Source organism: Lathamus discolor, chromosome 4 (genome assembly GCF_037157495.1).
Source record: "Lathamus discolor isolate bLatDis1 chromosome 4, bLatDis1.hap1, whole genome shotgun sequence".
In the NCBI taxonomy this organism is placed as follows: Eukaryota; Metazoa; Chordata; class Aves; order Psittaciformes; family Psittacidae; genus Lathamus; species Lathamus discolor.
Genome location: NC_088887.1, coordinates 35,418,446 through 35,435,672, shown reverse-complemented (window position 1 = coordinate 35,435,672; position 17,227 = coordinate 35,418,446). Strand labels below are relative to the sequence as shown.

Sequence of the window (17,227 nt, the reverse complement as noted above, 5' to 3'; positions counted from 1 at the left end):
CAGCTGGGAGATGCTGGATTAGTCTGCAGCCAGACAGACTAAGCCAACACCACCAGCAAGATAAGCATCTCCCTGGCCCGGCCCTGCCCACCCACCTTTTGTGCTACGGAGCCTTCCCCGCCTCCTCCGTCTCCCCCCACCAGTGCTTCATCGTGGAGCCACCACCAGCAGCACATAAATAGAGGATCCAGGGCAGGCTGTGGGGCGAAGACCGGAGACACCACTTGGGGTCCTGCGCCGCACCCTAGCACCCGTCCCGCCTGCCCAGCCACCCTGCAGCAGGTAACCAGCGCCTTGGGAAGCCGAGACCCCGGGGACTTGGCCTGGGACAGGAGGGGAGCGCCCTGGGCAGCCTGCATCCCGGCTCTCCAGAGCTGAGGGGGGATGAGCTAGGAAAAGTGGCCGGGAATGGGCAGGAGGCAGCTCCCGCTGCAGCTGCTGGGGGACAAACTCCATGTAGTGGTTTTGTGGGAAATAGGCTCTGTTGGAGAAGCCCAATTCCATTGCTCGGTGGGGTTGGAGGTTTCAGCAGTGAATGGGTCTGTAGGGGCTGGACAGAGATTTGGGTGTGCAAAGCCTTTGATAATGACAGTTGCCAGTAATTTAAACAAGCAAGAGTTTACTTTAAACCCAGGAAAACTTCAAAGGCTTTCTTTTTCCAAACTGAAGATGAATGGAGTTTGTGCTTTCAAGCTTTTTCTTCAGAGTTATGCAATTTTGAAATATTATTGCTTAAAGAAATGTTAAGAAGCAATTACAAGTAGTTGCACGTCTGCAAGAGTAGGAAATTCGGGCTATCAAATGCACAGCACAAAGGTAATGATGTAATTGTAATCAAAGGTGGCACTGGGGCAACTGGAGAAGAGACCCAACCTGGAAGGACCCGGTGCAGGAGGGGACCAAGCGTATTTAATACAGCAGCATATAAGGTCAATCGGAAGAGGGGAGGGATCCAGAACTGTGGCTGTACTTCAGGAAATGTTGGGTCTTGAAAAGCTGGAGTTTGGAAAGAGTCCTTTAAACAGAGAGGGGAGTGAGCATGAGCTGCCAGGCACTGCTGTGCATCCTAGGAGCTGCAGGTGGGAAGGAGCGAGTTGGCACGGAGGGAGGGGATTTCATCCTGTGAGAGGTTCTCTGCTTGAGGACGTTTGAGAAGGCAAAGAGCAGCATCCCACAGGAGTGCCTGACGCTGGAAACTCCTTACTTAGAGAAGTAGGGTCCCAACTGCGGCAGCAGCCACAGGGATGTGCCAGCAAAGCAGAGAGTGCTTCTTCAAGTCCTGTAAGTGCCCATGCCTGAATGCCTCCCAGGGACAATTAGTCATTGAAACATGAAGTATCAGTATCAATATAGGGGTGAACACGTGCTGTTTGCCAGCCAGGGCAACCACAGCAAAGCTCAGCGTGTGCTGCGGTGTGGACTTCGCTGCCACAATGCCCATCTTGTGCTGTCTGAACTGGACAGCCACAGCTGGTGGCTGGAGGTCATCTCGGTATAGCCAGGATGGGCTTTTGGGCGCAAGACTTCATGTTTTAAGGCAAACAATGCTGCTCCCAGCACACTGCGGATGACCAAAACTGCGGGAATGGGTTATGGGAATGCCATGGGGATGCAGGCCTTGTGGGTTTGGTGTGCCCCTGCCCAGCCTGACGCCTGCGCTGGTCTCCCCTTTCTCTCCCCAGAAGCATGGCTCTCACCAGCGCCCTTCGCCTGTTGCTCGCCTGCCTCCTGCTCTGCGGTGTGGCCCCAAAACCCACGTGTGACCCCAGCGCCTGCACCCCGTGCCCTGACAGGGACATGGAGGAGCCAACCACCGCCGAGGGCTGCTGCCCGCCGTGCCCCGCACCCTGCGCCTGCCCCCCTTACCTGGAGAGCGACTGTGAGATGCAAGGCTTCGCCAGCCGCCATGTCCCCGTCGGCCGCTCCTTCTACATCGACTTCGCCCGCAAGCTGTGTACCTGCCACCCCGGCGGGGACATCGCCTGCACCCCGCTGTGCCCCAGCCTGCCCCCCACCTGCCAGGCCGTGGGCAGCCCCGTGGCTGATGGCTGCCCGCAGTGCGTGTGCTACGACGAGGAGGAGATGGCAGTGCCCGCCGGCACCACCACCGCCCGGGGGGACCAGGTCTGTAGCTGCCCAGCCCAGGGCGGCCGGCTGCAGTGCGAGAGCAAGGAGTGAACTGCGCTGTGCCCTCGCTGCTCCCCAAGGGCAGAGGGACAGGGGAGCCCCTCCAGCAGCAGGAGGGCATCCTCACTGAGAGGTATTAAGTGCTTCAAACCGGTCTAGAGGACTTGGCGATGGTTCTGGCCGTGCCAAAGAGCGCTAGAGAGGTGCCTCATTGTATGTCACATATACACCAGGGCAAAGCGTCTGTAGCGGGTGAGCTTGCTTCGTTGTAAGGCTTGTTCCATGGCGGTGGGCTATGAGAGCTTAGACTGGTTGCTGCTAGCATGTACCTGGAGCAAAGGCAGTTGTTTATTTATTTGTAAGATGGTTGTGCTTTTGTATGTGTTTATGCAGTCTGTCTATATAACTCGCTGGATAAACTTCCTCCCGGGAGCCAGGGTTTTGCTTCCTGTCATTCCACCACGTTCAAGGTGATGGGACTAAACTCAGAAGGCTGGCTGACATCCCGCTCTCCAGGCTTTTTTTGAGGTGGGAGGAGTAGGTGGGTTAGCACAGGGCTGTGTTCTTAGAAGGAAGCAAATTCCTCTTGTGCCTGCATCCTCCAGAGCAAAGCCTTGAAGACTCACGTAAGGATGTTGGCAGTCTAGGGTCAGTCCTTCACAGCCACCTCAATGGACTAGTCACGCAGGGCCGATCCCGTTGTCAGTCCTTGCCATGTCCCAATACCTTAGACTGCATGTCAGTGACTGTGTCCTCACTTGCGCTCTCCCGTTACCACTGGAGACAGACACAGGGTACAGCAGAACTGCGTCTTCTGAATTCTTTGATGTATATAGGTATATTACACACACACACATATATATATGCAGAGATACTTCAATAAAAACCGCAGCTTCCTCGGGCTGAGACGTTAACCAGTGTTAATTGTGTTCCTTCAAGGGCTTTAATAAAATCAGGTTTACCAATAAACTTCTGAAACCTACTGATAAGCACGCATGCAATTTCCTATGTGTCAGCTGGTGTCACTCGGGCCAGGCGAGCCTTTCTTCGGCCGCCTTGCCCCAGGTATGCCTGAAAACATTATACGTGCCCCCTGGATTTTTTCATATGCCTCTCCACTGCTCTGTCTGACCGCGATAAAAACAGCGAGCGGATGAGATTCAGGGGGAGGGTTAGAGGGAGGTTGGAGGAAGGGGGGGAATTTGCCTTTCAGGATGAAACACGCGTCTCTCGATCAGGGCTGTCAGAGGCTGACCCTGCGCAGGGCTCTCGTGAGCCTCAGCCAGGGGTGTAGCAGCTCAGCGTGCCCCCAGACCACTGCGCCTCAAAGCTGTGGCATAAGAGCATCCGAGTGACTGCGCTGTCCCCCTCAGCCCAGCCACCCCACTGATGGCGCTTGGCTGGTCGCTGCGGGCGGGGACCCCCAGCCTGGACTCTCCCCGTGGCTGGAGGGCTCTCAGGCATTAAAAGGGAAAAGGGTTTGGGGCCTTGCAGAGGACAGTTTGAGAGCACATGCTGGGGACATGTTCTGTGTGGAGCTGGCCGCTGGGATACTTCCATGCACTGGTCCTGCACCAGCTGCTGTGGGGACACAGAGGCAAGGGAGCAGGAGAGGAGAAAGACACATTCAACAGGGAAAACATCCCCTGCCGTGTGCCTGGCAAGCTCCCCAGAGGGGCTGGGACAACCCTTGCGGCCATCACCCACCCCACAGAGCCGGAGCGCTCGGCGGTTTTGCCTCCAGCCTGCGTGATTCATAGAAAACCACAGAGAAGCTGGGGCTGGTCTGGGTGAGGAAGAGCCCTCACTGCAAACCGAGACGTGAGGCGGCCTCGCAAAAGAGACCGCAAGCACAGGAGGCACCGGCTCAAGTTGGCTTTGGGCAGTCAGCTGAGAAACTTGTCACTTGCAACACCGGGCGAGGTCAGGAAACAACACCTAGGAAACAACCTGGTTTTCTGAGGTACGTGCTGTAAAGGAAGGTAGACGGTGACTAATACTGAGCGTGCAACAGCAAATGCACACCTCTTCCACCGGTGACTTTACTGAGCGATGGGGAGGGGTCACAAACCACCCTCCCCAGGCAGCGAGGTTGCTTGCTCCTCTCTGCCCCAGCAAAGGGAGCCCCGGCCCCCTCTGCCCTTCTCCATTTGGTTGAAAACATCTTACTTTTCACTACGGCCAAAGCCCACTTGTCACCCCCAGACCAGACAGCAGACATCCTGTGCTGCTGCTGGAGCCAGCAGCGTGACCAATTCTGCCCATTACAGGGCAGTAATTACATGCTGTCCAGGTATTTACAGGCAGCTGAATTAGTTCACACCCTGCATATAGAATCATAGAATGGTTTGGGTTGGATATGACCTTAAGATCATCCAGTTCCAACCGCCTGCCATAGGCAGGGACACCTTCCACTAGACCAGGCTGCTCAAGTCACCATCCAGCCTAACCTTGAACACCACCAGGAATGGGGCAGCCACAGCTCCCCTGGGCAGCCTGTGCTAGGGCCTCACCACCCTCACAAGGAAGAATTTCTTCCTTATATCTAACCTCAATCCCCCTTGTTTGTTTGCTTTATGCTTGCAAGGTGTGAGCATTTTAGTCCTTGGGGTTGGCTCTTTTGTGTCTGACAAGCAGTTAAGGAAAGAAGAATGGGCTTGCAAGAGGAGTGTTTGTTCAGAGGGAGTCACGAGTGACTTGCCTGGGCAGGGTGGTGGTCTGCTGGGGCTGCTTATCCTTTGTCACACATCTTATCTGTTGCACTACACCCCCCTCCTCCTCCCCACCCCCTGCCTTGTGTGACTGATAACCTTAGAGGGAGAAAATGGCCAACAGACAGCAGCGCCTGGGTTGCCACCGTCTCTGATTTGAGGACAGCTTGCATGTGCAGGCTCTGCCTGGAAGTCTCACAGGATCTCTGTCTACGTTTCATCACCCTGAAGTAGCTGCATTGTGTTACTTCTTCCATGAACAGCACCAGCAGAGGGGAGAAAAGAAATAAGCCTGTTCGAACACAACACACTGTTCAGTCATCAGAATTTATTCACTCAAGTTTAATGTCTTGGGTTTTGGCATGCTTTATTTGAATGGGTGTTGCCCTGGATTCTCCAATATTAATCCCCCATGTGCTTGTCTACATTTTGGACAGAGCATTGCTGGTATCATCAGTTGTATTTTTCCAGCTCAGATTTTCCCCACGGACTGGACAACAGTGTAGTTTTGTGGCTCCTTATTTGCATGGTCACTGTTGCTTTGCATCACAGCCAGGCACATGTTCGCAGGTTAGGAGCTGTACTTGGTTGAGGCGCAAAGCGGCATTCACCCTTGTTCATCCCTGAACCAGCCCTGAAAACTGAGTCAAAAGCTGAAATTTGTAACTCCTAAAAGTAACTCATTTTACACATAGTGCAGTCAAGTTTGGGGGGGGGGGGGGTGTTTGTGTTCTTCGTGTCCCAGAACTTGTAAAAGATTGTCATCATTGCTTTATCTATGGAACAGACAGGGCCTTTCTTCATTGCGCTAATGATTCAGTCCTTTTGACATGCCCTGTTTGTTCCTGCCTCATGAGGCTGTAAAATAGTAAGCTAAAGCATTCATTAGTGAAAGCCTGTTAGGAGATGTTGTTTCAGCACAACTATACCCAGTGCCAGGAAGTTTCAGTGTTTCCCCCAGTCCTTCTACCTTTACTGACCATCTGCCTGCATTAGTGAATTCCTTCTGGGTGGTTCACCAAACAGCTTTAGCATCCCTGCTGCTCCATTCCCCCAGCCTGCATCTGCAAAGCCGGGGTGTAGGTAGGCGGGTGCCTGTCATTTTGTCTGGGAATTATTACTGCGTCCCTGCCCATGGCAAGGGAGCTGGAACTAGATGATATTTAAGGTCCCTTCCAACCCAAACCATTCTATGTTTCTATCACTATGCTTTTATCATAAATCCTGATCCTGTGGCAGGTTCTGCACCTGTGATTTCTGATCAGGGTGAGAACAAGGTGACAGAGGTTTCCTAGAGGATGCCCTAATTAAACTAAACCGTACCCACTCGATGTTAGTAATGCATTGAGTACATCACCCTAGAAATACTTTTAACATTTCAGGGGCAGGAAGGGAGGTAATACTCAACACCATCTTTTGAACATGTTCCTCATCAGAAATTTTAAGCATATGTTGTTGCCCTGGATGCCTCCAGGCGTACCAACATATTAACCAGCAAGTAGCACAAGGCTGAGAACTAAACCCACATGCACAAACAGATCAACATAAAGATATTATGAAGTGAAAGTTGACCTACGACAGGATGCTGAGCTGAAACACACTTTTTTTAATGCAACTTCTTTCCCTATCCCCTTGGTTCAGTATCACAGTGAAAAATCATGGAGGTATTTTAGAATAAATTGCGAGCAGTATCACATGGAATTAAGAGAATCCCCAAGTCTTAGATGTTCTCTGTGTTACCTGTGTTACACAAGTAACAGCCTTCCCTTCCTTCCTGTAGGTGGGCAGGGGGGACCAGAAGTGTAGATTCAGCACTTAAAACAGATGTCCTCTGGGAAGAGCAGAGGAGCCAGCACTGGGGTTTTCTCAGTCAAAATTAGGGAACAGCAAGCAAGGGGCTGCATAAGAATATGGATTTAGTGCTCAGGAGTTTCAGGGCAAACTCAATATATGCACACTTGATACAGTAGATGTTTTCCTTCACAAATTGAAAACAGAAATGGATTTTTCTGACCACTAAGTGTGATTTCTTTAAGTTAAGAATTTACATGATTTAATCGGGAGGGGTTTTGCATGTTTCCCTAAGATGTGCATATTTTGTGACACAGAGTATTACAGTGTGCCTTTCTATGGCCAAGACCTTTCACTGGAGCAAACACGTATTATTAAAAATAAAATTACCAACAAAAACAAACCCCATAGAACAAAAAAACCCCAAACACCACCAACCATGGAGACAAAACTGACACACATTGATTTGGGAAAATAACATACAAATTGCTTTAGGCTTCAAATTATTTAGCTTAATGTTGTGTATCTTTGCCAGATATAGCTTATTTTCAGTTGTCATTCCTATACTGCATTCATAGCACATCCACAACTCAGTTCAGGAAGGTTGTTGGGCTTTTTCCAGCAAAGCTGGCTTTGAGTCTTGGAGCGATTCATGGAGTCATTATTCAATGCTATTCACAGTTCAAGAGACACAGAAAAAGCCTAGGGTGGGTAATCAAGGATTAATTGTTGCCAGTTTTCAAAGAAACGAAAGGCGAGGAAAACCAGAGTAGGAATACAAAACCAGTTGTTTGGAAGCAGACTGGAGGATCTCGAGGAAATGATTTCTGTAAGTGCATAAAGTGTCACAGCATTTACAGGCAGCATTGTTTCCCCCAGTATCTGAAAAGGCAGCACAGGTAGTATCTAACAATTGCTACCCAGCTCCTCAAAATCCCTGGTTTTACAATTCTGAGTTCCATTTGATGATGCTTCTCAAAATTCTCAAGCCCTTTCAGGTGTCAATCCAGCTCTAGTACTGAGTTAATCAGAATCAGCTGTGCAAAACAGCCCTTCTGTGTGTTAAAGCAAAACCAACCACCCTCTTGTTCCAGTATCAAAAGACAGACACCAGTAACAGAAATACCTTCTCCCTCTTTCCTGGCCTTAATTCAGATCTCACCCATGGAGCCATATATGCTCTTATCTTAGAAAAATCAGTACCTGGGCAGTTAACTGAGTTTGCTTATATCCTTATAAATAAGTCCCCTTTTCTGTGTGCTAGCCCTGCTAAAAGTGGTCTAAATCTTCAAGACCAAATAAACCAAGCTATTTGGTTTATTTACTATTTACATGCAGAATTGTGTAGTAAACGTAATTTGATGAACCTTAAGACATTAAGATAATTATGAACCATAAGACATCAGGTCTCTGCACTCCACAGCTCATAGAGAAAGGCTGCAGTGGGAGGGGGGAACAGCAAAACTGGCTTTTCAGTCAATCATTAGCTTTTAGGTATGATCTGCGTATTTTTCATGACTATTAAAAATCTAAGTTTAAAAATGCTTGGATCTTGACAAGAATGTCTCTAAGTTAAATTTTATTTCCACATTCACATTTAGTATATGCATCAGTTTATATTTAGGATTCAGTGATCAACTTAGCAAAGTGTGCTAGGAATAAAGGTCAAGAGCAGGTGCAAGGGCCTAATCTTCTGACTTGTGCTACTAGTGACACAAAAGTCCAAAGACCAACAGAGAAGATAAATACCCGCAGAGTCTCCCTAATTACTTCATAAGCTCTAGACCACATCTCAGCTGCATTGGGAAGATCAACCAACCCCCAACCTATGAAGGTCCCATTGCTTTCAGGTAGGGTATCTAAAAGGTGGTTTCACACAGTGATTTTTAAATACACCACAGGCTTAATCCTGAATACCTTGCAGATGCTGAATTTGCAGGATTTTAAACATGGATTTTAAATAAATAATACAATACCTAATATGTGTCCTGGCCTGATCTGTTACTTTTTGCAGAATCCTCATTTTACACTACTTGTGGAATGTATTTTTCCTCATTTTAGTGTTGAGAATATTGCTCTGGTTTTCTGCAAAGAGGGGTATTTAGAAACAGCCCTAAACTGCACACTAAAGCAAGTACTGAGGGAAAAAATTGTGCCCTGTCAGTAGTGGAGTTAGAACTATTCCCAGTGATGCCACCAGGAGTTAACACGCACTAGTCTCAGGCACTCTTAACATCAGACAAAGATCAATTACTCCTGTGTCTAGAATATGTACTACTTGGCTAATCACAGATTAACCCCTTAAAAATACGATCCAAATCCTTGGGGACATGTTCTGGAGTAAGTTAACAGCTATAATAAGACCATTTTCTAAGACCATCAATTATGCTTAGAACTGCACGTTCTCCAGGAAAATCCCATACAGGAACTCTGCCATGCAGTCAGTGAGAAAGCTGACAGAGCCTCTGATAACCTGAACGTGGCCCATGAAACCCAAGGGAAGGTGCCCATACCCTTGTCACCACCAGGTCCACCTGTTACTCAGGGGGATGTGCTGCCAGGTGAGGTATCACAAGGCTGTACCTGCTGTAACCAGTACAGTCACACACACAACTCCTGCAACCCAGTGTATGGGGCTCTGGGTTGTACTCTTTGTGGACTGAACTTGGATGTCATCATGCCAGATACCAGGGAAGCAAGAGTAGGAATAAATAACATTCCAGTGCTAAGCAGAAGTATATTTTAACTGTAGAGCACCCATGTCTGTCTTCACCTTTGCTCAGTAAGAGTCACACACACTGGATGAAGTGAGTGTGTTTCTTGCTACAGAGGAATCTATCCTGTAATAAAAAGGCTGCTAATTTCCTGAAGATTTCTGATCTAGTGGAACATGACAATTTTAGAAATGCATTTCAATCTGTCTGGCTGAACAAGTTAACACATGGGACTTACACAGAGGACGTCTTTATAAGTACATCGCTATCATACATGCTTGGAACCATTACTGAAAGTTTCACGTCCATGCCATTTTAATGAACCATTTTGGAACAACAAAAAAACCCTCTAAACAAAACCAACCCCAAGTCACATCCATTATGGTCTATTTAGCTGCTAATTCTTGCTTTCATCGAAGCTGCTTCTGAGTTAGGAAAGCACAATAAAACCCGCCGTACTGCTAAGAACTAGTAAACATTTTCCTTCATTTGCATAAATAAGAAAAACTAACCAAACAAAAAGGCCCAGGATTGCTTCTGGCCAAGAACTGGTTAACTAGTTTGAAACCATGCTCAAGATTTCTTGAAAACATATGTCTTTCAGCCAAATAATACTGTTAACTTTAAAGTAAAACAAATGCTTTCCTTAAAAAACATGCTTGTGTTCTGTTCAGAGAACAGTAGTGTAAAAAACAAATCATCCATGAAGCAGATTCTCACTTTGAATTTTATCCTTTGACAGATCAGTTGTTTCAAAAATCCCTTAACAACCTAGGGGAAAAAAAAGTTACAGGGTTCACATTTTAAAGACTGTCAATTGTATAGGCCAAATGCTGCTAACCCATGGGAAGATTTATGGGCCGTTTCTGTCATGATCTGGAAACACTGGATTCTAGTAGTGTTAAACAAGTATCTTTATAGTAATCTACAAGGTTTGTAAGGCATTTCACTGCTTTCTCACACCTTGCTTTTCTCTGACAAAGACAGCTGTGATCACTCAGCAGGTCCTAAAGAGCTAAGTCACAGAAAAGGAACAGATTTTATATTGCCAGGTGACAAGAATGAACAAATAACATGACCTGGGCAATCGCTTAAAAGCATGTTAGTGCCAATTTCGATACACTTTACATGGGATGATCAAGTTACTTTAGGATTTGAAAATTAAACAAGTCAAAACCTATTTGAAGGAACTTAGCAAACCAAGGGCAGGGAGAAAGAAATCCACACTGAGTCTGAGTTGGCCAAAACGAACCTGCTCTACTATTCAGCTACACTGAACAGTAAAGAGCAAAGTGTATTCAGCATTAGGCTAAGATCTGATCATTTGCACGCTGCAATCAAATGTGCATTTTCATGGATATGCTCTGGTTTTAGCAGGTGGTGAGAGCTTGAATTTATTATTAGGAAACCAAACCATTTTACTTGTTTAACGTGACATTTTCGTGAAGGAAGAGGTCGGTTACGTTTCCAACAGGGTTTCAGAACTACATTTTGCCTATTCAACTCTAAAAACTAAGCTGAATATATGTCTGAAAGGATTAAGAGACCAATCAAAGTCAGAAAACAAGTAACAGTACAGCACGTAAAAATGGGTAATTCGCATATTTTTGATATTTGTGTCTTGCATAGACAAATAATTATTTTTTTTCTCCCAAGACAACTCGGCTTCAGAAAATGAATCAACTTTACAATTAAATGCACATGTTCCAATTTTTCAAAATACCACGGTCTTCTGGTTTTCTGTTTAAATGCCACAAGACTAATGGTTTTATGAAACTATCACCCCTTGGAAAGGCTTTGTTTCATCTTTTGGGCTGTCAGGTTCATAAAGACAGGAAGGTGGACTGCCTTCTCATTCTTCCAGAAACAGATACATCGTTCATGGATTAAAGCTTAGTGGCCCTACTCCACTAGAATATCCATGAACTGGATATTGGCACAGGAACTGGCCAGAGTTTGAACGTCAAAATGATACGTGGTGGCCACAGGTCAATATGAATTCCTGCCCTCCAAAGCCCTTTGTCTATACCCTGATCTTCACTGGAAGAAACCGCAGGTATACAGGCAAGATAAAACTGGAGGGCTCTACAAAAGGTTCCTAATAGTGATCAGGGACCAGAACAAAGAACCAATTCTCTCGCGGGTAAATGCAGCCTGATTTGCAGCTCCATATGAAACTCCATAGAGTTTCCCTGTGGTTGGCAGGACTCCACCTTGACCCAATATCCAGATCAAGGAAAATCTCTGCAGAGCCAGAGTCACGCCCGTCTCTTCTAAATGCTTCCCAACATGGTTATTTCTTTGGAACAATAACTTAAAAATATATCCTGACTGATTTGGATTTACTAAAATGCAGTATTACTGAAGTTAAAAAACAAGAGGAAATTGCCTTGCCTGTTACAGAAATCTTGGAAAAACCGGTCTGAGAACCTTGTTTTAATGACCTAGATCACACTGAAAAAGAATTAAAAGCTTCAAAAAAAACCATAACTGCGGAAGAATTAAATTTATTTTAAAAACAGATCAGTTCTATTGCATATGAATATGACTTTAATTGGAGGCGAGGAGGAATTATACACGGGTTTTAAAGTTAGGCCCCCTATAAAGACTTTTTAACTAATGTAAACATGTACCTTTCCTGAATAGTGACGCTTTGCTTAAACCACCAATATTTTTTGCACATCAAGAAATGAAGGATATGGTATTTTTTTTTAATTGTGAAAAGAGCAAGTACTTGTGTTGGGTTCACACCCACCACCGAATTCTGACTGAACTAAAAGTCAAGGTTAGAGTTCCATATGTTTAAGCAATACCTGTGATTACATTGGTAAAGCCTTTTCAGTTTTAGGAATTGACATCCATATGTTTTTATGTTTCTAATTTGACAATAAAACTATTCCATATTCCCCCTTTCACAGTAAATTCTCTCAACTTCACTTTCCAGGTATTGAGAAATTAACTGAAGACAAGTTTGCAAATGTTCCAGAAGCATAAAATGTCTGCTGCGTGTAAGGTGGGGGGAATAAAAAAAAAGCTAGTAACAGTTTCTTTCTGAAAGATAAACTTTCAGAAGTCTGCAAACCCCGATACCTGGTTGTTTCCAATTGAATTCCACGTGACACATAAACTAAGTACTCCTGAACCCTAATCCGGCAGCTGTACAGGTATTAAATTGTTCTAATACCCTCTCTTTTTCAAATCTCAGTTCTCATAGTTTCGAAATGCGGGCAAATGCCCATTGCCACATTATCTCCAAACCACAGAAGTTTTGTCCATTTTGGTTTACCCTTCCCTTCTCTGCTGGCCACTTGCTACCACAATAAATCTGCCAGATGAGCTGCTTCCCAGACTTCCTCAAAGCTCTGCTGGTAGATCTGAGGCAGCAGCACTGGTCAGGGAGGAAAGGGGACAGTGAGAAATAGCCTGTTCTTCTAGCAAAGGTTGGTTTAGAAAAGCACATTTTTGTCCATAGGCCTGTACACACTGAGAAGTGGACTGTACATCTGCCTGTGTGCTGGGGGCACAAGGATTAATGCAATATTAAACATCAAGAAGGGTAGCTGAGTAAAAACCCCAAACAAACCAACAAATATACCCTACCTTGTAATGGAAACTGTGGGGGTGATGAAGCACTCAGAGTTGAATCAAAAACAACTAAAAATACAGAATTTGCCTCTCAATTCTAGCCATTTCAGGTATCCTTTGTAGGAGCAGTAGGTTGAATGTTTCCAAAGGAGCATGATTTGTACATAGTATCTGCCTTTTTCAACGTTTTGATGTCAAACTGGATTTGGTGATAGCCTTTGAGACAGTTATGCTATGTCAAAGCCTTCCTAATTACAGTTTTCACCATTCATTTACTATATTCTTTAACAAACATGTCACATTAGTAGCAAAGCAGAAGAGTCTGAAGTAAACGAATTCTTTCGAAATTACCACTCCAGCTGGAGGAGATCATACAGCATTTGAATTAAGCAGCAAGATTCTCAGCCAGGAATCAGTGAAAACCATACCAGAAACATCACTTGTGTTGATTAATACCCAACACAAATTGTTCAAAATAGCTACTAGCCACTGAAAACTATTACTGTTCTCCATGTAGGTATGCCAATGCTACTGACCTTTCTTAAATTTTTCTTCATACCAACTTACACTTGTCTTGGAAGACAATCTTTAAAGACCAGCTTCCAACCATTTAAGCATGTTAAAAAGTACATGCATTAATCCTACTGAAATCAATGGGACCTAAGCACATGCCTGAGTGTTTTGTGAAGCAGAAATTAAGTATTCAATTAAATATTTATATCTGACAAAGGACTTTGTTCAAATACAATGTCTAAAGAGTCCAAAAGCTATCATCTTTTTCCCTGTCATGTGAGAAACGCAACTAGATTTGGTCTAAATCAGAAGGAAGTTCTGGCTTTGATCTAATCCAACACTGTGATGAATGGACAGGGGGAAAAAGAGGACATTGATCATACCATGAGACTCTTGGAGTCTGACATTTGTACTTAACAACAGGAAATACAAAGCTTCGAAAGTGTTAAAGTGTTCATGGATAGACAGATTCCAAACTTCGGGAAAGAAGAAATGAACTGTTACCACAAAAAAAAAGTAAAATTATCACTAGCTCTTAGTTTTTAAATGACACACGAGGATTTTCTACTCTAATAAAGCCTGCTGTATATTCTGGTAGCAACCTTCATATTTGAAGAAATTTTATATAAATCCTTAAGTTATATTTCTTTTTGCATTAGGGGAAAATATTTCAAATGCAATAAAATAGCAGAGTGATTGCAGAATTCATGACTGTATAGTAGGCACCTTTTCATTTTTCAGATTCAGATGTACAAACAGTAAACTGTTGAATTGCTCTAAAACTGGAAAAGTTGCGGGTATTTGAATTTACTTACCTGAATACTCATTTAGCAAGTATCTGCAGATACAAGTCTAGATACAGAGTTAATGCAATCCGAGTATTAGTTTACACATAATATAAATCAATGTTTGACAATATCAAAATCCCACCAAACACTGGGGCCTTCTTATGCTATTATCAAATATAGTATATCACTGTGGGATAGCTGACAATCATAGAATGCTAGCATAGGCTCATTTATTAAATTGGGTCAGTTTTTCAGACCTTCCAAATAGGAATACTAAACATTTATTTTTCCCCTCTGGAAATTTGTTTTTTTACCTCCTGCTTAATACAGTCGTCATCCCAATTCCTAGTGAATTTATAAAAATATTTTTTTATCCAATAACCCCGGCAAGGTAAAAATAGGAGTTTTCATAGCAAATGATAAACAGGCTCACAGACTATGAGAGAAACTAAACTTATTTAAATTGCCATACATTCGCTACCGAATCACACATCAGCATTTTCTTTTTATGTGTGTTGCTGTCCACCTCAGACTAGCAGTTTTTAAGGTGCAGAAGCATCTTTCAAATATATGCATCTAACTTAATGATCAAGTTCCACACACTAGTGTCACATGCTTTAAATTTACATTATCTGCCCATCAAAAGCTGTGTTAAAAAACAGCACTAATTGAAACTGCATAATTCTTTAGAAATGGCAGCACTTTCAATTCATAGAACAAAGGGGTGCTTATGTGGTTCTTTATATTACTAGATATAATTTTATGAAATAAGAAAAAGAAATGAAGAGAAAAAAAAACATTTGAAAGAAGTTGCTGCACCTGCAAAAACACTCTTTAAGCTTACTATGAAATACAAAAAAGTGCACCCTTCTATATCTACATATAAAACATATTAGAAATAAAACTTGTGTAAAATGTTTGCTGTGCAAACTATAAAAAGTCAGTCAGTCAGTTTATTCTTTTTCCTAAACATCTTGTCACACTCTCTTGCTTCCTACTGCAGAGAATCGCTGTTATCCAAGACCAGCCCACTGATGTTTGTTGTTGAGAGATCTCCTCCATCATCTTCACCGCTGTCTACAGACTCATCCTCACTTTGCCCTGCCATCATAACCTGCTGAACAGCCAAAGTAGCACCATCGGATGACAAAGACTGGAGACTGTCTACATTCATGTTGACTGGAGCTGTAATTGTTACGACAGCACCTGGAGAAGCACAATTGCAGTACTTTAGTATCTTTTTTGTTTCTAATTTTAAGTAATACATATTTATATATAATAGCGTTTGTTTCTAATCAACAGGGAGAAAATTTAAGGAATGAAATGAAAATAAAAGCCATATAGATTGTCAAACACTTAAATATCAGGAAATCCCAGAATTAAGTTGGCCAGAACAGCTGTGTTATGGACACATATTACAACAATTTTCCAATCAAGTCATCACAAGACCACTTCTGCAAAGTATTCCGGCTTAATTCATTGCAGAAAAATGCAAGGGTTCATGGAGATTCAGGGTGACTTAAATGGATAAAGCTGTTGTTAGACCCAGGAGATGCTGAGGGAAAAGTAACTACAAACTGGGAAAGAATAAAGCAGGAGACAGCAGGACAGAAAGGATGATCTTGAACCTAAAGCAGTTATTTTTCTTTTTTAAATTGAGTCTATTTGATCTGATGCTAAGGAAGTTACTTCAGCCAAAGTCTTTGGAAGCTTTCTTACATTTATCTGCTTCTCAATGTTCAACTTGAAACATGAAGCAGATATAGAATTGCAGATACTTAGTCCCTCTAGGAACAGTGAAAGGAATGTGAACAGGATGGGGAGTCATGAAACTGAAATTGCAGTCCCATACTGCTAATCGAACAGAATGCTACTGATGTGCATTACACATACTGAAAGGACTTAGTTGTTCATCTAACCTTTGTTACATAACTTCTGAAACAAAAGCAATTTTCACATAAATTCCAATAAAATACTCCTCTAAAACGCAGAAACTTTTAAAAGAGGTATAACTTGACACATTCTGTTGTTTTTCTAGATTAAAAAACACATCTATACCAAAATATCAAGAACTTTCCTTCTCCTCAAGGGCATCAAACCCTTCATTTCCCTGTTACAGAGGAATCAACTTCAGCATCTGTGGTTTAGCCAGTTCTCCTTACCATCTGACATTGTAAGCTCATTAGACTGCTGCTGAGCAACCCCGGATGCAATGGAGTCAGGCCAGAACCTCTGAACCGGTCGGTTCTGAGCTGTTTTCTTCTTTGTTTTTGGAGTTTCGGAACAACTGGAATCCAGCATTGGCTGAAGAATTCGCCTTCTAGCATTGATAAACCTAAACACAACCAAACATAAGCAGTACTTATGAGCAGTTGACTGTAAAATCTCTCTCAGATTCACAAAGTGTGCAGTGGGGGTGGGGAAGCAATATAAAAAGTTCTTTCTAACATGTAAAACTGCCCCTAGAACACTGACATCCTTTGCTTTTTGGTGAACTAGCTAAAAAAGTACTTCTATAGTTTTGCTGCTAGCAGCAATTTTTCCCCTACCTCAGAAGGGGAAATTCTCTAGACAGCATGACAGATGTACATTTCAAGATGTTATTGAAAACTAAGCACCAGAAAACTTGCTGACAGCACAGCTCAGAAAGCTGATACTCCTCTCATTAGAGTTCACCTAAAACATACCCCCTTGCCTAACCTAATTTGTTTGGTCTGGTTTCATTTACCTCCTTAAGCTCCTGCATTACTTATTTTATAGGCTCCCTGGCTTTCCAAGGTCTGGTTCTTGATCCAGGAGACAACAGCAAACACGTTTTTCAGATCTTTCCCATTTCCTTTTCATTCCCTGATTTTCACTTGTTTACTTTAGCATGCTAATTGCTGTCCTTCCACTTTGTGCTAGTAAATAAGGACATACTTAAACCACGTCTTGTGTAGCTACCAGCAGTGAGGTGAACCAATTTCAATGTAGCTAGCTGTGGCAAGCTGCTGTGACT

At 43.8% G+C, this 17,227-nt stretch overlaps 2 protein-coding genes across 5 annotated transcripts in view; one reads left to right on the top strand and one right to left on the bottom strand.

The window, feature by feature from the left end:
- Nucleotides 1-64: 64 nt before the first annotated feature.
- Nucleotides 65-3,199, top strand: LOC136012608 (fibulin-2-like). Its single transcript, XM_065675700.1, has 2 exons — nucleotides 65-282; nucleotides 1,683-3,199. The coding sequence occupies exon 2, from the start codon at nucleotides 1,687-1,689 to the stop codon at nucleotides 2,176-2,178; it is 492 nt and encodes a 163-aa protein (XP_065531772.1). The 5' UTR covers nucleotides 65-282; nucleotides 1,683-1,686; the 3' UTR covers nucleotides 2,179-3,199.
- A 1,947-nt stretch (nucleotides 3,200-5,146) lies between these two features.
- Nucleotides 5,147-17,227, bottom strand: part of PKNOX1 (PBX/knotted 1 homeobox 1) — a 50,064-nt gene continuing 37,983 nt past the window's right edge. For all 4 annotated transcript variants that reach the window (XM_065677039.1, XM_065677042.1, XM_065677040.1 and 1 more), the window contains 2 exons: nucleotides 16,392-16,564; nucleotides 5,147-15,435 (listed from right to left, as the gene is read on the bottom strand). In XM_065677039.1, the coding sequence (XP_065533111.1) occupies nucleotides 15,224-15,435; nucleotides 16,392-16,564 (385 nt within the window). In that variant the 3' untranslated portion in view covers nucleotides 5,147-15,223. The remainder of the gene's footprint in view (nucleotides 15,436-16,391; nucleotides 16,565-17,227) is intronic.

Coding starts and splice junctions, on each gene's coding strand:
- LOC136012608 (XM_065675700.1), top strand. CDS start 1,687: ATGGCTCTCACCAGCGCCCTTCGCCTGTTGCTCGCCTGCCTCCTGCTC.